General features: G+C 44.8%; 1 protein-coding gene across 1 annotated transcript; it reads left to right on the forward strand.

The window, feature by feature from the left end:
* Window positions 1-13,093, forward strand: LOC149306255 (small ribosomal subunit protein uS8). The gene is made up of 5 exons (XM_089477074.1): window positions 1-70; window positions 3,310-3,447; window positions 4,002-4,081; window positions 12,269-12,354; window positions 12,959-13,093. The coding sequence occupies exons 2-5, from the start codon at window positions 3,315-3,317 to the stop codon at window positions 13,050-13,052; spliced, it is 393 nt and encodes a 130-aa protein (XP_089333200.1). The 5' UTR covers window positions 1-70; window positions 3,310-3,314; the 3' UTR covers window positions 13,053-13,093.
* The last annotated feature ends 8,084 nt before the right edge of the window (window positions 13,094-21,177 follow it).

Raw genomic sequence — 21,177 nt, forward strand, 5'->3', positions numbered from 1 at the left:
CCGCCTCGGTTTCCCACAATACCCCGCGCGCGGCCCACTGCCTTCCTTTTTCCGCCATCTTGCTGCGCTGGTGAGTAGTGAAGGCCTCCCTCTCCCCGGCACCATCCGCCTCGCATCGGAGCCATCCTCGCGTTTGGCCCCGCTCCTCCGGCGGCTCTTGGAAGCCGGGACTCTGCTCCATCCGCGGGGGTGGTTCGTGGCCGAGGGCGCTGCTCCAGGGCCTCGCAGGGCGCCTCGGAAGGGAGGCCGAGGGCCTGGAGGGATGGATAGATGGCTAGGAGGAGCGGGTTGGGTCCTCTGGCTCAAGGCTCGCTTTCTGGGCCTGCAGCTACTTGAGACCTTGCCTCAGTGCTAGGGAACCCTGGGAATTGTAGTTTGTTGTGGCACCAGAGCCAAGGCTAAGGCTGCATCCACACTGGAGACATAACCCGGTTTGGCACCGCTTTAACTTGTTGTCTGGCCTAAGGCTGTGGAATTCTGGGAGTTGGAGTATGTTGTGGGGCCCAGAGCGCTCGCTCTGGGCCCCACAACATACTCCCAACTCCCAGAATTCCACAGCCTTAGGCCAGACAACAAGTTAAAGCGGTGCCAAACCGGGTTATTCCTGCAATGCGGATGCAGCCCTAGATTCCTTCTGGATCAGGCCTGCTCCAGCCCAAAATGGGGACTCCAAGTTGCTTTGTGATTAACGTTGATAGCTTTTGTAGCCATTGAGGATGCTACACTCATCCCTCCCTATTTGCAGCTTTGACACTTGTGGCTTTGGTTATCCATGGGTTTTATTAATCTGTCCTCTCTAGGAATCTCTAGGTCAGGAGTAGGCAATCTTTTTGAGCCGGGGGCCGGGTTGCTGTCCCTCAGACAACTGGGGGGCCGAAGCCAAAAAATAAATAATTAAAGAATTTTTCAAAATAAATAAATAAACCGGGACAAATGTAGGACAACATTTTCAAATGGAGGACACTTTTAAAAAAAAGTGGAGGACACGCGAAAAAACTTGCTGATTTTTTAAAAAATGTTAATATAAATGCATGTTTCTGAGGCGTCTATAGACAATTGCCCCTGCGCGCGAGAGGCCAAAGGCCCTGGCAGCAGTCAGCAGCAGGACCAGGCTGGGGCCGGTCCAGCCCGTGGGCCACAGGTTGCCTACCCCTGCTCTAGGTCCTCCAGCGCAACTCTATGGTCAGCTTTAACTAAAAGTCTCACTGAAAGACCTATAGATTCCTAGAGAGGACACTCCTCTAGGCCTTTGTAGCTCCTCCAGTGCAACTCTATGGTCAGTGTCTGTTGGACATTGACCATAAGAGTCGTGGTGGAGAATCTAGAGATTCCTAGAGAGGTGTCCTTTCAGGTAAAAAAAATGTGTTTGTGTTTTTTCCATATTCACGGGGGTCCTGTGCCCCTAACCCTAGTGAATATGGAGGGACAAGTGTACTATGGCCTGTTACAGACAGCCAAAATAAAGCTGCTTCGAGTCACAGTGGAGGTATGGTGTTTCAATGATGCATGCATCCTAAGAGTCCAGAAGCCACACCAAAGCCACGTTTAGTTATTGTGTTGTCACAAGTTGTAGTCCTTTAGGCTCAAGTTCCTCTCTGTTAAGTGAACTTGAAGTAAATGGCTGAAGTCTCCCTTGGAGGTCTTTAAACAGGCTGCATGGCCATCTCTTGGGGGTACTTTGGCTGTGTATTCCTGCATGGCAGAAGGGGTTGGACTGGATGGCCCTTGGGGTCTCTTTCAACTCTCTGAATTGGGTACGAAGCTTGTTTGAGTTTGTGTTTCACGTTACCTGAAGACACACAATAACAGTTATTGGGTCCTGAGTGTCTAGAGTTGGCAGTACACTTTCAGGGGGATCCTTCACTCCAAACCCTACCGAATGTGAAGGGACTACTACTACTGTACATAATGCCTCCCACTCTTCATAGTTAACAAATAGCTGTTAAGATGAAGGCCTTGGTAGGGGAAGTTACACTCTCATGAGAACAGCTTTCACGCAAGCAGTGGATGGGTCTTATATGAATCAATTCCCCTTAACCCCAGCAAATGTGGAGCCTGCGCTGTATTCACAGACATAAACCTACAGAGTTGTCCAGTCATTCAGAAGGTGCATACTCGCAAACATTTTAATTAAACACACTGGCGGGATACAGACGGGCAAAAAGGGGCGTATTCATGACGTCATGAAGGTAGAGCCTTCAGACGGGCCTTACCTGAATGCCGCCATGAACATGCCCCCCGCACGCCCCAAGCGGGAAGAAGCGGCATTAAAAAGGTGCTGCTTTTCTCCGCTTCTTTTCCGTTTGATGCGCAGCTGCGCAGCTTCGTCTGTAAGCTGCTGCACCGGTACGCCAGAATTGCTACGCCGCTAATTTAAGTTGCCCATTTAAAAGTTCCGTGTCTGCTGCGTCGCATAATGAGTCGGGGTCCTGGAACATGCGCAGTTTGCAGTCAGGCTTTAATTGCAGCGTCAGCTGCCATGCAGGTGTGGAAGCTGCAGCACAGCTGCAGCGCATTTTAAGACCCCTAACCCTAACCCTAGAGCAACATGTACGCATGCGCTGCTTGGAAAGTTTGGACTTTAAAGTAAACCCCTACACACATTCCTGTGCCATTTTCACCTAACAATAAAAAACGCTAAAACTAAATATTTACATATATACAAGGGAGGTGATGGGGGATGGCAGGGGGACAGCGGTGGCATCGGAGACAGCTGTAGTTGTGCATTGCAGATTCAGCAAGAGCGCAGGGACCAAAGGAGAGGAGGCATCTATGATGCTGGTGACACTGGCAAAGTGCAAGCGGACAAGGATGCCAACACCAGCTGATCACCAGCTGGCAGGAGACCACCATTGTTCTTGGGCAGAGCGGGGGGAAAAGTTTTAAAGGGGCTTGGGCACTTTAAATGTGCCCATAGGCTTTCTGCCGCCGCTGCTTAGCGCTGCAGCTGCGCATCCACCAGCCGGCAAAGGAAAAAAAAAAGCCCCGTTTTTGGCCGCCCGTGAGGAAGCTGCCTCTCTGCAGCGTCCTCCGAGGCGGCAGTTTGGAAACTGCGGGTCCGAAATGGACCCAGGTGAGGCGTCTTCACTGCCCCCCATGTGGAAGCCCCATCTCCTGAGCCACGCCCCCAGGGCGGGCAGTCTGGAGGCTCCGTATTCAGCAGAATACACCTCCAAGACGTCTTCCCCTGCCCGTCTGTATCCCGCCACTGTTTTATGCTGCTTCCATGGTTCATGCCACTTCTGGGAGACCTCTCACACATTAAGAACTCTAACTCTCTGCTAAACACGTGCCTTTTTATCCACACAGGCATCATGGTGCGCATGAACGTTTTGGCAGATGCTCTTAAGAGCATCAATAATGCAGAGAAGCGTGGAAAGCGTCAAGTTCTCATTAGACCGTGTTCTAAAGTAATCGTCCGGTTCTTAACTGTGATGATGAAGCATGGTAAGTTAGCAGAATGGATAGGAAAATGTGTGTGTAATAGCTTGGAAAACATCTTGACTATGTAAGTTCAGCCTTTCCTATGCAGAAGAAAATGCTGGTCAGCATAGAACATTGAGAGCAGTTAATCACAGTCCTGGGTAGATATAATTCAAAAGCAACTTCTTGCATTTTTCTGACCTTATTTTTTGCCTACTTACATCAATGGAAGGGAGAAGTAGGAGCAAGTTTTATGTACTAACCCAGTTGTGGTACTTCAGGTATGTTTTATTAAAGCGAGATTTCAAATCCACTGATGTCCAGACACAACCAGTGAATAGCCAAAGAGTAAGATAGATGGCACAATAGAGATTATACCCATTTCAATCCAGTGCTGGCTTTTCCAAGTGGAAAAAAACATTGACCTGAAAATGTAGTGCCCTCAGTGAATTAGCTTAGTGTTCATGATGAGAAATGGATATCTTTAGGTCTGAATAGTTTGTGATGTTTTGCTTCTAAGCGTTATTGTATTTAAACAGTAGAAAGGTTTGCATCTAATTCTGCTCTTTAAATTGCAGGTTACATAGGCGAATTTGAGATTATTGATGACCACAGAGCTGGGAAGATTGTTGTTAATCTCACTGGCAGGCTCAACAAGGTAGGATTTGACTTGCGTTTAAACCACCGTATTCTTCATTGGGCCACATGTGCCACTCCAGGTCCCTCCAACCCATACCTGATTTTGTTGCTGCAGTTGGGGGTGTTTCCTGGGGAGGGGGGGTTACCTATTTTAGGCCTAAACAAACTATTTTAGCCTTAAAAGGCTATAGAGGTATGAAAAAGATGTACCTCCCCCATGCTTCCATATTCAGCAGAAATTCCAATAGAACTGTGGTGGATTTAAGGGTACCTCATAAGTATTTCAAAGGGCCAGGTAAGGTGTATGCATTGTGTTTCTAGAGCTGTAAATCACCAAGATCCAGGGATGGCCATATTGGTCATTTAGCAAATCCAATAAAAAATCCCCCAAGCTGTGCAGGCTGGTAGTGGCACTTCTTCCTCCTGGTCATGTGTCAACTGGGAGATTCCCTGGACTTCGAGAATCTCCCAGTTGCCTCATGGCCCGAATGAGGAGGTGCCTGCAAGATATGACCCTCCATACCATCTTAACTGAGAAGATAACAGCAAAATGCAGGCCTGACAACATCTTTAATTTTTTTTATTATTTATTTATTTATTTTTGTCCTGTTTGGTTTGTAACACCTTGCCTGATGAAGAAGCCAGTGAAGCTTCAATAGCTTGCAACATGTATATTGTGCATTTTGGTTGGCCAAAAAGCGTTATCACAGTTTGGTGCATTTTTGATCGGATCATAGAGTGAGTGAGGGCATCTGTCTTTGGTGATTTCTTAACAAAACTGCTTTTTGAGGAAGATGGAACAAACACGTGGAGAGCACTTTTGAAATGGGAAGGCAAATTTCTTGATTCTGAAATTATTTTTTACTGACGTTCTTTGCCTCATGGGTCTTTTTTCTTTCTGTGAATGACTGCATAATTTTACTCTGTCTACTGTACTACTGTTTCTCAAGCGTTGGTCTTATTCCCTGTCAAAACATAATCAGTTTGTTGCAGTCTCTTCAAAGGAAGTAACAAACCAGTTATCCCAGAAATTTCCAGTTGACAGTGTGAAATTTCCCAGCAGAGAGGGTCCTGTCCTCCTGTAATCTGGGTTTAGCTCCTCCTATTTGCTCCTGTAGGCAGGGACAATAAACAAAAGACCGGCCCCTACATAGGGAGGAGCTAGCCCCCCTGAGCCTCAGCCTTGTTCCTGCCTATGCTCCTAGCAGGATGTGTCTCTTCGAGCCAGCAAGGTTTTTCCTTCTCCGAAAGCGGTTTGAGAGTTTTATTGGCCTTCCCTTCTCCTCCTCTCTCCTGCCTTTCCCCCCTTCCTTGGTGGTGGCTATGGCAGAGGACCCCAAGAGCACTGGCTAAGGGTCATCCTTAGCTCAGGGTCTGCCTGCTCAACAGAAGAAGCTGGCTTCAGAGAGAGACCCATTGGGATGTGTTTGCTGTTGCTCTGCAGCTTCTTCACTACTGCCACTTCAGTCCCTTTCTTCTCTTTGTTTCTCTTGCTGCCTTGGGAGCATGAAGAAGGACTTAATATGGCAGGGGTTCCCAGGATTGTAGAAAGGTCTTGGCTTTGCCAATGACTCTCCCCCTCCTCCAGAGCTGCCCCCTATCATGGTGGGAGCACAGGAGATTTCTGCAACAGCATTGCAGCACATGGGAGCCGTGGGAACAGATGATGAGGGGTATCCCCTCCATATCTCTGTTTCTCCACATCACCTCTGCCCAGCCTGCTTAAGGCCAGGGATCAGTGAGGAAACTGGCCAGAAGTCATGGAAACTTCCCTTCTCAGCATCTCTGCTCAGCCCATTGGGGCCTGAGTTCAGAAGACAGGCCAGCCAAAAGCCATGGCAAAGGATTTCTCTGCATCACCTCTGCCCAGCCTGTTTAAGGCCAGGGATCAGTGAGGAAACTGGCCAGAAGTTATGGAAACTTCCCTTCTCAGCATCTGCTCAGCCCATTTGCGGCCAGAGTTCAGAGGACAGGCCAGCCAAAAGCCATGGCAAGAGATTTCTCTGCATCACCTCTGCACAGCCTGAAACAGGGCCAAGGTCAGAGAGGCAAGCCAGCCAGAAGACACAGGAGAAGGGTGAGTACCAGGGGCCCTCTCTCTCCAGCCATCAAATAGCCTTTGCCAGATCTAATGCCCTCTCTCGGGGCAGGCATTGCCATGAGGCCTCTGCCAGGGCCATTGCAGGCACTATGCCTAGCATAAGGTTTGGGACTCTGCCAGGAGGGCAGATGGGGGCATAAACCCTTGGTCTCCCCCTTCGTTCCCATCTCTGGCCCCAATGGCACCCAGGACCCTATAGGTGTGGGGGATCCTTTTGCAGACTGGGAAACACATGGTGGTGTTGCCAGGGCTCCTGCACTTTCCTTTTGAATTCTTATAATGAGATGGTGTATAAGGAGGCAGAGGACTCCTCCTCTATGTGGTACAGCCGCATGGCTGTAAATGAAGCTGGACTTGGCCCAGCAGGAACTGAAGCTTCCAACTCTTAAAATGGTCCTTTTTGGCTGCCACAGAGCATCCCACAAAAAAGCACAAAATGGCTTCATGTCCTCCCCAGAGAGAGCATGGCCTCTGCCACCCACTTCTAAACAGGGGTTGGAGGGCCATCTATCGGGTTGCTTTGATTGAGAGTTCCTGCAGGGCAGAATGGGGTTGGACTGGATGGCCCTTGGGGTCTCTTCCAACCCAAGAATTCTATGAGAGAGCACATGGATACAAATCCTCCTGTGTTCCCTTCCCAAAAATTACAACAATAAAAAGGGGGAAGCCACTTGTGGATATCATGGGTGGAGAGTTCCCTTCACTCCCAATTGTGTTTGGCTGCCCCAATCTATGGCAGCGGGCCTCTCCTTTCCATCAGAGATTATCCTTGTCAGCACGCAGACATGCCTCAGGTAAATGTAGAGCCATGTCCCACAGCAGCCCCTCTGCCCTTCCCAGCTACTTATGCAAGTTGGAAGGGAGCTGAGGACCAAGCCATCTTCTATAATGCAGCCAGGTTACTATAAAGCCTGTCTGAGATTAAAAGGGCTAAGCTTCTAAACCCCAACTTAAAGTTGGGGCTGTTTTAAACATAAATAAAACAAAATGCCCTGTGAATATCAAGGCTACGCTACCGGCCATATACAGCTATCTACCCATGATTAGCAATGGTCTTCAGTCACTGCTAACCCAGGAGCAGTTTCCTCAGTGCCTGGAAGAAGCTACTGCCCAGGCAGCCTCCCTTGATGGAGCAAATAAAGGAGGGGAGAGCCCCCCCCCCCCATAGCAACAGGTCTAGGGGCTCCGATTTACAAGAGATACTGGTTAACTTTTTCTGGTGTTCATTTTATTACTGTTAGCCCATGAAGTTTGGGTTGTGCTGTTTCTGCTCACCCACTCTCCTTTTTCCAGGCCAGAGAAGATGCCGGGAAACTAATTCAACAAGGGAAGGGGCTAGCCATAAGCCAACATGATGATTTTTCTTCCTTCCTCATGGGCATCCATCTCTGTCTCCATTAGGGCCACAGCCTTTTTGCCTTAGCTGAACAGCCTAAGACATAAGATGAGCACATGGTTCTACCTCCTTTGTGCAAACTGTTATTCAGCCATAGCACTTCTCATTAAGAGCATAAGCTTTAACAATACAGATTCATTTAAATGCTAATAAACAGGGTAACAAGCAAGGACAAGGCCTCTGGTCACTCAGCAGACCTCTAATGCTTACAAACATTGAGGATCTTTGGTAAAAACATCTCATATTAGATGATAGATATATTTGATTAAGGTGACCAAGCAAGTTCCACTTTATTGGCAAAAGGGTTATGTTCCTGTTATAAAACACAGGGAACCTCAGTCAACTAGCCTCAGGAAAGGTGGCTCCCCTTGCCTTCCCTTCTTTCTTGGAGAGATGTCTGCTAAAGGGAAGAAACTAAAAAATACAGTTTCTTCCATGAGATGGTTCTCACTAATACAGGGGGTTAAAAAAATTATATAAAAAACAAACAGACAAACAGACTCCTCTCCATGGGGAGAGAATCTCCCCTTCCTCCTGGAGTGTTTTAAAACAATATAATCAGGTTTTTCTGCTAAGGGGTTGCTTCAAATCCCATTCAGACATCCTGCACAGCCCTGAAGAGTCTGCCACAAAAATCACAATTACCTCTTACCTTGGCTAGATAGTTTACATGTTAAATAAGAATGCCTGCTGATGGGCTTGCCATTCAGCTGCTGCCCGGTTTGGAAGGCCCATTGTAACAAGGTATGCATATGATGAGTTGGGCTCAAGGCCATGAAGGTTCATGCTGCCAATCTCTTTTATTGGTCTCAGGGTGCTACAAGATTCCTTTTCATATTGTTGGGCATGCTTTGATTGTGATTTCCTGCATGGCAGGGGGTTGGACTTGATGGCCCTTGTGGTCTCATCCAACTCCCATGATTCTATGATTTTATTGTTATAGGTTAGCTGCTGTGTGGGGGAGTGTCTAATCTAGGTTTTCATGCCAAGGTCTGGCCCAAACAACACCATTGTCCACTGCCATCTGAGGCTGGGAAAATGGACTTCCTAGTGCCTATGTCTTGTTTTTCTGCTAGCACAGCTTGTGTATGTGTGTATGTGTGTGTGTGTGTGTGTGTGTGTGTGTGTGTGTGTATATTCATTCCAAAAACAAATTGTGATTTTACTATTTTATACAGGAGACTCCATTTTTACTATACCATTATATTTTCTGTGACTTCAACTTCCATGGATCTGGTATCCATGCAAAGTCCTAAATTCAACTCCAGTACATATCGAGGGCCCACTATACTATTTTAAATTTAGGTTTGTGTTCCTTTGACAGATCCCTTTTGTGGAGAAAATTTAGCCGGGAGACCCCTCAGCCTTCATACAGGTTGATGATAGTCTGCTACATGGAGTTGGGGTGATTTTTGAAGTCTCTAGACAAGTTCATCCTCAAAGAAATCAGACTTAATTCTGACCACATGTCCTGTTAACACAGAGCGCATCTATGCTTCTGCATGGACTCACCAATGTCTGCGAGATAAAGGTTAATCCAGTGTCTTCTTTGCCTAACCATGGGATTAGTCTTATTTTACACATGTTCACAGATGTTCCAGTAAAGAACTGCACATTGTTTTGAAATTTTAATTGGAGGTCAGACATTAACATTCCTCTTTCAGAGTGGTAAGTCTTAATTACTGCAAATGAAATCACCTTAATATCACCTTCATTGCTATAACCAGTTGACAAGGTGATCAGTGATAGGCTGGAAGCTGCCATAGGTCCAGATTAGATCAGGTTCTATTCTGATTGATCACATAATCCACTGCTTAGGCAAGTTCTCATCAACTGCTTCAGGTTTTCAGTGGCTGACCTGCTATAGTCCATCCAAGATGACATTAAGAAGGGACTTGACCCAACATGGTTATAAGGCAGGTGTCTGCCATCACGTCGTTTCTGCTCCATACAAGAACAGCTAGAATGGCAGCCATCCTCACATTAAGAGGCTGTTGAGGGAAGTTTTCCAACAAGGCCTGCCCACCAGACATCGTTTTCCATCTTGGGATGTGAACACGGTCTTAAAGGCTCTGACGGTTGGACCGATCAAGTCCCTTTGGGAGGCCTTCCTCAAACACCTCTCCCTCAAGGTCATCTTCCTCACGGCCATTCCCTCCGCCAGATGGGTGTCAGAGCTGGGGCCCTGTCGGTACATAAAGACTTGTGTATTTTTAGGCCTGTTTCAGTGTGCCTTCGTCCAGACCCTACCTTCGTGCCTAGGGTCAACTCAGCCTTTCAGGTGTCACAAGACATTCTCCTGCCTTCATTCTGCCCCAATCCTAAGAAGGACTTGGAAAAGACCTGGCACACATTGGATGTGTGCAGAGCCCTCAAAATCTACATCAAGAGGACTTCAACCTTAAGGTCATCTGAGATGTTCTTTTCCTTTCGCCTGGGCTCTTTGGGGTGCAAGGTACCAGTCTCGACTCTGAGTAGGTGAATCAGGTCTTGTATTCAAAAGAGCTACTGAACTCTTGATCTCACTCCACCCGAGGGGTTGATGGTGCACTCAACCAGGAGTGCATCTACCTCTGCGGCCTTGACCACTAGCGCCTCCCTGTCAGATATTTGCAGGTTGGCCACATGGAAGTCGCCTTCGACCTTCATAAGACATTACAAACTGGACGTGTCTCAGTCCGCAGAGGCGTCATTTGAAAGGAGGTTCCTCCAACAGATTGTGTCGGGGGCCACAGTCTCCTAGCAGCACCTCCCTCCCAGTTCGAGAGGGCTTTTGTAAATCCCAGATTACAGGAGGACAGGACCCTCTCTGCTGGGAAAAGGAATGTTGGGTACTTACCGTGACACGTTCATTTCCTACAGAGAAGGGTCCTGGCATCCTGCCCACCCGGGTGCTGCCTGCGGCCTCCGACCCTGCCTGCCTGTTGGTGGACCTGCCTTGTTCTTCTTCTTGTTGCTGGATTGGTTTTTCTGAGTTCTTGTTTGTTCTTGGACTAGTTTTTTTTTCCTAAGGTGTTCTAGTTAACCCTTAGCTGATGTTACTAAAGTTCAGTTCCTTGATTACCTTACTAGTCGCTTGGCTTGTTATTGACTGAGGCTCAGGGGGGCTAGCTCCTCCCTATATAGGGGCCAGTCTTTTGTTTATTGTCCCTGCCTACAGGAGCAAATAGGAGGAGCTAAACCCAGATTACAGGATGCCAGGACCCTTCTCTGCAGGAAATGAACGTGTCACGGTAAGTACCCAACGTTCTTTTTTATACACTCATACTAAAGTTGTGAACCGTTTCTTACTGACATAATAATGGAAATACAAGTAGCTGTATGAATTGGCTCAGAAAGAATCCCTGCTGCAGTAAGCAAAATGCTTTTATGAGACCGTGAAGCCTTGGAGTCTCACAGAATTCTTACTTATTGCATGATGTTAACCAGGAAAAAAAATGGCTAGCCCTGTAGCAGCAACATCTAACTTCCTGTTTTGTTTCATATCCTTAGAGGAGAAGTTCCATGAAACTCCAAAAGCTTATTGTTCTGTGGGTATTGCCTGGTCCTAATAAAAGTGTTGTGGTACTTCAAAGATGCAGGAAAATGTCTTCTAATACAGATTTTAAAAAATAACGGTAAAAAGGTAACAAGTTTTGCCAAAGACTACGTTTTGTCTAGTCATGTCCTTGGTTACTAAGCCTAGGGAGCCAGTGTTGTCAAAGATGGCTCTGTGGTTCTCTGGCCAGCATGACTGCATGGAGCACTGTTACCTTCCCACCTAAGTGATGCCTTTCCTAGAAGTCTTTAAACTGAGGCTGGATGGCCATCTGTCACAGGGGATGCTTTGATTGTGATTTCCTGTATGGCGGAGGGGGTTGGACTGGATGGCGCTTGTGGTCTCTTCCAGTTCTCTGATTCTAAGAAGTAGCCAGAAGTCTGCTGTCGCTTTTTTAAAAACTCTTTGGAGGGCACAACAAAATGTGGGAAGCTCTGCCTTGTTTTAAATAGGGATGGCTCATCCTATAGGTGTCTTTTTATTGCAAGAAATGCTTGAGAGGAAGAGAACCTACAAAGGTGAATAGGTGAACATATGGTCTGTCTGTTGCCTAACGCTGATTTATCACTTTTTTATCCTGTCTTCCATCATGGAAATCAAAAGGGCTTCCCTTTTGGGCTTCCAGAGTTGTCTGTTATTCAGGTACTGAACAGACCGAGCCTTGCATAGCTTCAACAAGACCTGCGTCACATATCTTCTGACCATTCCTTTGATAATTTTTGCAAAAAATTACATGAATTCCATAAATACCAGTCCCTGAATGCACAACTATTTCTTATGCAGCGTGCCCTTCCCTTACGTGGGGGATCCGTTCCAGATCCCCTGGCATAAGGGGAAATCTGCGTATGCTCACACCCTATTGCAAACAATGGGGTGCATGCTCGTTGTACAAAGCAGTGCGCACACCATGGGTGCATGCGCTGTGTCTTTAATTGTCATATGGCTTCAGCGTAAACTTGAAGCCGTGTATAGTGTGCCTACATATGGCGTGGGCTCACTGTATCTGTATTAACTTGGTTAACACTACAGTGTTCCTTGACTTTATTTTATCTAAAAGGTTTGTTGTCACACTCTTCCTTTCAAGTGTAGAGTAGCATAAGAGTAATATAGAGATGACTAAGTAATTGCTGTGTGAGAAAAAACAATGTTCACTTCTCACCTTATTTGACAGTGTGGTGTGATCAGCCCCAGATTTGATGTCCAGCTGAAGGATTTGGAAAAGTGGCAGAACAACCTGCTGCCTTCGCGTCAGTTTGGGTGAGTGTTAACAGAACTGAATTGCTGTAAGGATCAGTGTTAATTAATTTTATCAAATTATGATAAAAATTATGATCATCGCGGAATAGCGGTCTATAAATAAAACATATTATTATTATTATTATTATTATTAATGTATCATAATAAATGTCAGAGAGGTGGTACAGACCGGCACTTTCTGCTGGCCTGACTGCATACTAGGGCTGCAGTAAGGCTAAGCGTTCACACACTCCAAGCCCTTGCTCCACTGCCTGTGTGCCATTATGGTACACGCCCGTCCACATGGGGCACAGCATGCTGCCTCACAGGCAGCGCCGCACGCAAATGGCACTGGACAGAAGGGCTGCCATCATGGCGAGCCAGCATGCCTGTGACGCCCTTTCTGGCAACTTCTTTTTTGCGTCCTGGGGAGACTGGATCGCAGCCGCAATGTCTGGTTGCCATGGCAACAATCTACGGATGTCACCCATGTATTTCAGCTTTTGACCTAGTATCTTTTCTTAGTATGTGTTGCCTGTTCAAACAACGCTAAATTCCTCTTTCTGAATTGACAAATACTGTTTGGGTTTGTTACTGACAAATTGTTTTCCTTCTTCTTTCATAGATTCATTGTGCTGACAACTTCAGCTGGCATCATGGACCACGAGGAAGCTAGGCGAAAACACACAGGAGGAAAAATCCTGGGATTCTTTTTCTAAACTTGCAACAAACAGGCATACTAATAAATTGTTCAAATGGACTCTGCAGCTACTGTCTTAAAAGTTAGCCCATGTTCATTGGACATCTTTCATGTGTATCCAATTCTTACATATTTTCCTAGTGTCCATAACCATAGCCATCGCACAATGAGCTCTTGGTAAGCCTCCCTTGTGGATATCTAGAATCAGAACTAGAGAGGTGGAAAGAATCCCAAGGGTCGTCTTGTCTCATTTCCTTCCGTGCAGGAACCCAAAGCCAAGAACCTTTAAGATTTAACCATTCAACCTATGTTTAAAAACATCACACGAAGGAGATTTGACTACCTTGAGTTTGCCTTACCGTGCTACTGTTTCTCTTTTGAGTAGATCAGATTTCATTAGTGTTTTGATGAGCCTTGCAAAATGAATCTGCCTAGCAAAAGACAGGATAAAAATGCATAAGTAATCCATATACAGATACTTGGACTAGTTTGTATGCTGGCCTATTGTGTAGAATATGCATGGGTTGGAATGCAAATCTTGGACTGGTGCACAGCTCCCTGCTACATTGAGTTAGCCATGTCTAGGCTTAAATATTCTGCTTATATCTGCTAAAGAGCATAAGGAGATGGTGGTTTGGCATGGAGCAGGCTCATTTGGGAAGGAATTAAACCAAGAATTGCCTCCAATTGCACCTTGAGTGTCCAGTCTACTCCACATCTGGGGAATTTGTCACCATCTAGAAGCTGGAGCGCAGATGGCTTACCTAGGGATGTTGGGTGGTACAGTCTAAAACATCTGCCTACCCAGACTTTGGCCCTATACAGACAGGCCAAAATAAAGCTGCTTTGGGTCACTTTGGAGGTATGCTGTTTAAATGATGCATTTAAGAGTCCAAAAGCTGCACTCTGGTCCTAAGGACTGGATTGTGGCTTCCAGACTCTTAGGACGCATGCATCATTTAAACAGCATACCTCCAAAGTGACCCGAAGCAGCCTTATTTTGGTCTGTCTGTATGGGGCCTTTGTCTGCAGACTGGGGTGCGTTATACAGTCAGCCCTTCATATTTGTGGATTCTTTAGCCACAGATTCAACCATTCACAGCTTCAATTTTTTAAAAGAAATCCAAAAAGCCAACCTTGATTTTGCCATAAGGGATACTGTTTTATTAGGCTATTGTATATAAATGGGACTTCAGCAGCCATGGGTCATGTGTAACAAAACCAAAAATCAAGTTGCGTCAAGTGATTTTGTTTTTTATTGCATTATATGGAAGGTTATGTACTTTCTGTCAGATGTTTGGGTTAGGAAGACCTAACCTTCAAGTATGATTTCTCTTTCTACCAGTTATGTTAACAGTGTTAGAATCCAACATCTCTTGTAGTTCAGACAAAATGTATCTCTCCAGTCAAATAAGCTCTAGTGGCATTTATCATTGGCATCTCTCAAACCTTTTTATCTTAACTTTTGATGTCAACTGAGCTTTGAATTTTTAATTGTTTATTTTGCAGTACAGTTCCCAGAATCCGCCAACCAACAGGCCTAGCATCCATGATGTCGGGAGGATTCAGGAATTTTCATTGTAAAAAAATACTAGTATATCATCAGGATTCTAGATGTGGTTCTAAGTTCACCCCATGAGCTTGAGATGAACATGGAACTGATTCAAGGTATTGCTGCTCAAAAGTCTACACACTGATCTCCTATATCACATTAGTTTACTTTGCAGGAATAATGTCCAGCCTCCATCCCTGTCTTGAAAATAAGGCACAAGGACTATTGCAGCTGGCTGTGTGTTGCTGCCAGTGTCCCTTAGAAGCTTCTGGTCCCATTTTATGGAACAGTGACCACAAATGGAACATGAGTCAACAGTGCGATGCAGCAGCTAAAAAGGCCAATTCAATTTTAGGCTGCATCAATAGAAGTATAGTGTCTAAATTAAAGGAAATAATAGTGCCACTATATTCTGCTGTAGTCAGTCCCTACCTGGAATACTGTATCCAGTTCTGGGTATCACAATTCAAAAAGGATGTGGAGAAAGTGGAGCATGTCCAAAGGAGAGCGACTAAAATGGTGAAGGGTCTGGAAACCATTCCCTATTAGGAATGACTTGGGATGCTGGGAATGTTTAATATGGAGAAGAGAAGGTTAAGAGGTGATATGATAGCCCTGTTTAAATACTTGAAGGGATGTCATATTGAGGAGAGAGCAAGCTTGTTTTCTGCTGCTCCAGAGAATAGGACCCGGAACAATGGATGCAAGCTACAGGAAAAGAGATTCCACCTCAACATTAGGAGGAACTTCCTGACAGTAAGGGCTGTTTGACAGTGGAACACACTTCCTCAGAGTGTGGTGGAGTCTCCTTCCGTGGAGGTCTTTAAACAGAGGCTGGATGGCCATCTGTCGGGGATGCTTTGGTTGAGAGTTCCTACTTGGCAGAATGGGGTTGGACTGGATGGCCCTTGGCGTCTCTTCCAACTATGATTCATCTGCTTTCTTGTCGCTTTCCCATTTTGATTTCCCCCTCCGATTGATTCTGGCAGTGGTGGTGTAAAATGGAGAAGCAGGACTGGCTTTGTTGGGGGGGTTCTAGACCTCTCAAAGCAGCTGACTTAGAAACACCATCCCAGCTCTGAGTACAAGGTTCTAACCTTGGGTTCAGAGGACTGAGATTTTGCTGGCCTGTCAGCTGCAACCACTTTCATTGTGCACGAAACAACAGTGGTGCCTTTTCTGGCAGCTCTGGATAGACTGCCATTGGAGTAGCCAACTCTGAGCTTGAATCCTCACTTCCCCTGCCTTTTATAGAAGGGCAGATTCTACCTTCTGGCCCCATTTTTTTTCTTTTTTCCTTTCCTCCTCTTTCTTTTATTGAAGATTTCTGGAATTCTTCCTAGAATTTGTGTCCTTGCTCTTGGGTCTGCATTTAGCAATGAAACCAATGAGGGGGATTTTAGAGACTACAAAATGCCTTCTAACAAAAATGGACAGAGACCAGGAGTCTAGGAACTAAAAGCACAAGCCCAAATAAATATGTATATGTATATAAATATATGCATGCATGTATGCATAAATAAAACTTACTTATATCCCGCTTTTTGTTAAAACAACCAAACAGCATACATCATTTAACATATGCTATTTATGTATTTATACATATATACATTTATATATGTGTAGTGATAGAGGTATATACTGTATATATATGCACACAAATATCTATAGATACATACCCATATAGATAAGTATACATGTGTGTATGTGTGCGTATGTATTATCACATATATATGGAGCTAGTTATATATATAACTAGCTCCATATATATGTAATAATACATACGCACACATGTGCACATGTATATTTATCTATATGGGTATGTATCTATAGATATTTGTGTACGTATATATGCATATATATACATGTGGGGTACACACAAATACAGGGTTACAATAGTAAAAACAAATAGGAGGCATGCTAACTGCACAACCACAGCAATGGAACAAATGCTGCCCTGGGTTGTGGGTTCTTAGGGCTTTGTGTTATTATAACAATAAAACCTGAAACCGTTTTAGATTTGGATCAGGACAATAATTTTAAAGGAATAAACCAGTTGAAAGCTTAAAACAAGGGAAAAGGTTTAAACAGTTTATTAATCGGTATTTTATTAGAATGGCAGTAAAGCATCATTTAAAGCATTAAACAAAACCCAGAACAGATCTTGAGAGGGAGCTGTTGGCTTGTTTTAAAAAACAGAGGTTTTAGTCTTTTAGTTTGTTCAAGTCATTTCTAACAAGAACAAAAAACAAATCCATTCTCCAAATGCGGATTCAAGATTTGAAGCAGTAAATATATATCTATATTAAAAATAAAAAACCCACAACCCAGTGGGTTTCCATGGTCAAGTGAGGATTTGAACCCAAAACGGGGTCTCGTGCCATGGAGTTGAGTTTATTTAATGCCTTTATTGATTTCCTCTACTCTGTTTTAGGTGGCTTGTTTATGATGCATGTGTCCTAAGAGTCCAGAGGTTGCACCAAAGCTGCACTCCAGTCCTTAGGACTGGATCGTGGCTTTGGCATGGCTTCCGGCCTCTTTGGATGCATGCATCATTTAAACAGCATATGTCCAAAGTGACCTGAAATAGCTTTATTTTGGCCTGTCTGTATGGGGCCCAAGTTTTCTTCCTTCTGGAAAAGACAACAGAGTTCAAATTAAACCACTGCCTCTATGGAATGCTCTTGAACTTTGTTTCCCCCCAATAAGTTTACATTTGTCTCCATTCAAGCAAATCTGGAAATCTTGTTACTGTTTCTCTCCAATTGACTTTGCATTAAACTTTTAAACAACATGGAAATTATTTGAACGGAGAGACCTTACTTCCCCTTCCGCAGCCAGTCTGATCAAATCCATCCTGAATAAATGGGGAAGAGCTTCCAACTCACCTCATAGGTTCATAGGTCACAGTGGACAAAGGACCTTCCAAATCCACCTTGTCAAAACGACCATAGTTAGGGTTACTCCTCTTCCCACATTTAGTCTGGTTTTTATGTCCCATGAGAGAGATGGCGTCGCTTGCACAATCTTTGGGTATGTTCAGACTAAGTAACAGGAGCAGACAGTCCCAAATTTTTTTCCTGTTCTTTCTGATTATAGTTTGGAGATCCATACACTGTGTTTATCCCATTTTCTATCAGCTATTGGTATAATGATTTTTTATAAATATATACCAGCTCTCAAGGTCAGTTTATTTTAACCCAGTATAAAATTGGAAAGAACAGGAACAAAATCTGGGGCTTGGCTGGAGGGAGCTAACAAAATGAGCTGGGGATGTTTAGCTTGGAGAAGAGAAGGTTAAGAGGTGATATGGCAGCCCTGTTTAAATACTTGAGGGGATGTCATATTGAGGGAGCAAGCTTGTTTTCTGCTGCTCCAGAGAATAGGATCCAATGGAGCAATGGATGCCAGCTCCAGGAAAAGAGATTCCACCTCAGTGTTAGGAAGAACTTCCTGATAGCAAGGGCTGTTCGACGGTGGAACAAACTCCTTCCTCGGAGTGTAGTGGAGTCTCCTTCCTTAGAGGTCTTTAAGCAGAGGCTGGATGGACATCTGTCAGGGATGCTTTGACTGAGATTTCCTGCATGGCAGAATTGGGTTGGACTGGATGGCCCTTGGGGTCTCTTCCAACTCTATGGCCTGTTACAGACTGCCAAAATAAAGCTGCTTTGGGTCTCTTTGGAGGTATGCTATTTAAATGATGCATGGGTCCTAAGAGTCCGGAGGTCGCGCCAAAGCCACACTCCATTCCTAAGCACTTGAGTGCAGCTTTGGTGCAGCTTCCGGATTCTTAGGATGCATACATCATTTAAATAGCATACCTCCAAAGAGACCCGAAGCAGCTTTATTTTGCCAGTCTGTAACAGGCCTATGATACTTTACATATACTTTACCTAACATCTATTTCATAACTGTTTGATGATTTGTTGTTTTATTCTTGTTGTACACCACTTCAAAATTATGAGATCTGAACAGTTTATAGATATTTTAAGCAAGTAAAAAACAAGAAAAGATGCTGACCAAGAGGCCTCAAAACCTGGTCCTGGCAGCTGAATGGCCATTGCTTAAATTGGGAGAGATAGTGGCAACCAGTCAATAACCAGAGGGTAAATGTTATAGAAAACATCTATTCAGGCCACTAGCCTCACCAGCGTGAACTGCCAAAGAAAGATTAGGAACTTGACCTTTGGCCCCATTGAAGTTAATGACAACGGCTGCCATTGATTTGCACAACAGAGGATTAAAGCCTTGGAGAGTCAAGACATCAAGATGAAAAGCACTGTCAGCATCATCTTTATTCTCCAGTACATTAAAGCTTCCTTTGTAGCTTTGTTTTATTTTTACCCCTTCTGGTTCAGAAGATGCCAATTACAAAATCATTTCAAATCTTTTTTTATATTTAACATGAGATTTCTTTTTTGTGCGAACAAAAGATATATGTGTTAGATGGTGACAGGATGAATCGTCTTGACTTTAAAGGCCAGAGTGGCTCCATCAGAGGAATCACAGAGACATTGGTTCTTAGATGTGGCATCCAGGGAGTTCTCAGTTTTTCTTCTGGACTATGTAACCCCCTTAAAATATTGCATCACCAGATATGAGGGAGGGTTCTAGAGAAACCTCTTTTAGCTTTGACATCTTCCAGGCGATGAAGAAGACGTGAGTCAAGTAATGATGAGAACCAACCAGTCTCAACATTGCTCCTTAAGGCCCTCCTAAGTCTCAGGTTGACATTGGTTGTCACGGACAGTAGCCACTTCTAAGACCTGTGGAATGCTTAGCAGTGAATGGCCTTCTTAGGCAAAATGAGGGCACTGCCTAAGGTGGCAGATGCTATGGGGAGCAGTGAAATTCCCCTAGTCCTTCCTCTAGAGCAGTCGTTCCCAACCTTCCTAATGCCGTGACCCTTTAATACAGTTATTGTGGTGACCCCCAACCATACAATTGTTTTTCATTGCTACATGCAAATATGTGTTTTCCGATGGTCTTAGGAGACCCCTGTGAAAAGTTCGTTCAACCCCCAAAGGGGTCCCGACCCACAAGTTGGGAACCATTGCTCTAGACCATCACAATCTCTCTTTTGTGTTTGTGTGTCATGATCTCTCTTGCACCTCTTGACAAATGCTGCTTGAACAGGAAGGTATTTGCCGTCCAGCGCAAAGTGGCCAAAGAGAATGCCAGCTTCTCAGGGCAAGGAATTCCACCTTTTGGGTGGAGGCACTGAGGAAGATCTTCCTATTTTCCTCATCATCTGCAGGTCTACAAGAGATGGATTTTTGAAGTTAACTTTTCTTTTTGGATTGTCGATGCAGACTGGGGGAATCCTTGGAGACATTTCCACTTTCAAGCTGGGAGACAGAATGGCCTTTCTGATAGAGTTTATGGGGTTGGGACAATGCTGAATCCCTGCCAAATTTGTATCCAAGAAAAAACTGACATTTTCTTGGCTGTCCCTCTGTCACCTGTTGCACTTTTTGTATCTTCAAGCTATGGATGTTCTTCCAATACGCTCTCACTCCTGTTTACTTGCAAATGCAATTAGCTCCAGTATTCTTCTAGTTTCAGGTCAGTTGATGGCCAGATCTGAACCCATTTATTCTAGTGCATGTGACAAGGAAGCCCTGGGTCAAGCAACGAGCCATAAACATCTCTTTCTAATTCACTGTGGTTCTTAATACAGTGATCTCTGTGCTGCCAGCCATCCACCATATTGACACAATTAGCTGGTAATTAAAAACTCAGCCAAGCCATGCAGAAGGGGAGATGACTCAATTAGTCGAATGTCACTGAATCTAATTTACTTTGCTTACCACAGATTTACTCTCTAATGAATTAGAAAAGAAGAGCAGGACGCCTTCAGAGGGAGATCTATGGGCTTAAAGGCTTAACTACTTTCCAACGTATTTATACAGCATGGTTTGCTTGTCAGGAAGCATACTGATGTAACCTGATCTCACAGAAAAGGGTGACTGTTGATAAAAAAAAAAAGTACACAGAGATGTAGCAGAAAGTTTCAATTTAGATTAGGTCTTTCTGTGAGAGCTGGCCCTACCTTTGGAAATAGTGAGGTAGGAAGGCAGCAGGGAGTCAAGCAAGAATAGTGTGTGGACGTCATCAGACAAGGGAAATTGGAAGTCTAATCCAATGGCAATCCAAATGCAATCATAGGGTTTAACGTTATTGTGTGATAGACTACCACACGCAATTTCGGGCAATGGGAAGTCAGTCCGAACACAATCATGGGGTTTCATGTTATTGCGTAAGAGGTGATCACACGCAATTTTGGGCAATGGCAAGCTATTTTCGGGCAATGGGAAGTCAGTTCGGACGCAATTCAAATTCAAGTAAATTCGCTGAACTAGTGAATTCACGTGAATGCGTTCTGGCCCCACTTTCTTTTAATTCGAAATTAAGAGAAATTCCTCCCATGTGATAAACTCTCGTGTCAAACCACATGTTCCAGTCCCTCTGAAATAGCTCAGATTCACAGTTGCCCATCCCTGCCTTCCAGCCACCATCCCCTGCACTTTGAAAAACCAACCCTCATCCAAGAGACTGGCCTCTGAATATTTCGCTGGTGAAGACCAGTTCT

The sequence above is a fragment of the Sceloporus occidentalis genome, unplaced genomic scaffold, assembly GCF_023333645.1.
Source record: "Sceloporus occidentalis isolate IW3139 unplaced genomic scaffold, rSceOcc1.0.p SCAF_10, whole genome shotgun sequence".
Taxonomy (NCBI): Eukaryota; Metazoa; Chordata; class Lepidosauria; order Squamata; family Phrynosomatidae; genus Sceloporus; species Sceloporus occidentalis.

What these genes read in the sequence shown, in the direction of transcription:
- LOC149306255 (XM_089477074.1), top strand. Translation starts at nt 3,315, where the DNA reads ATGGTGCGCATGAACGTTTTGGCAGATGCTCTTAAGAGCATCAATAAT. An exon ending in AACTGTGATGATGAAGCATG is followed by an intron (nt 3,448 to 4,001) that starts GTAAGTTAGCAG and finishes TTTAAATTGCAG; the next exon opens with GTTACATAGGCGAATTTGAG. An exon ending in CTGCCTTCGCGTCAGTTTGG is followed by an intron (nt 12,355 to 12,958) that starts GTGAGTGTTAAC and finishes CTTCTTTCATAG; the next exon opens with ATTCATTGTGCTGACAACTT.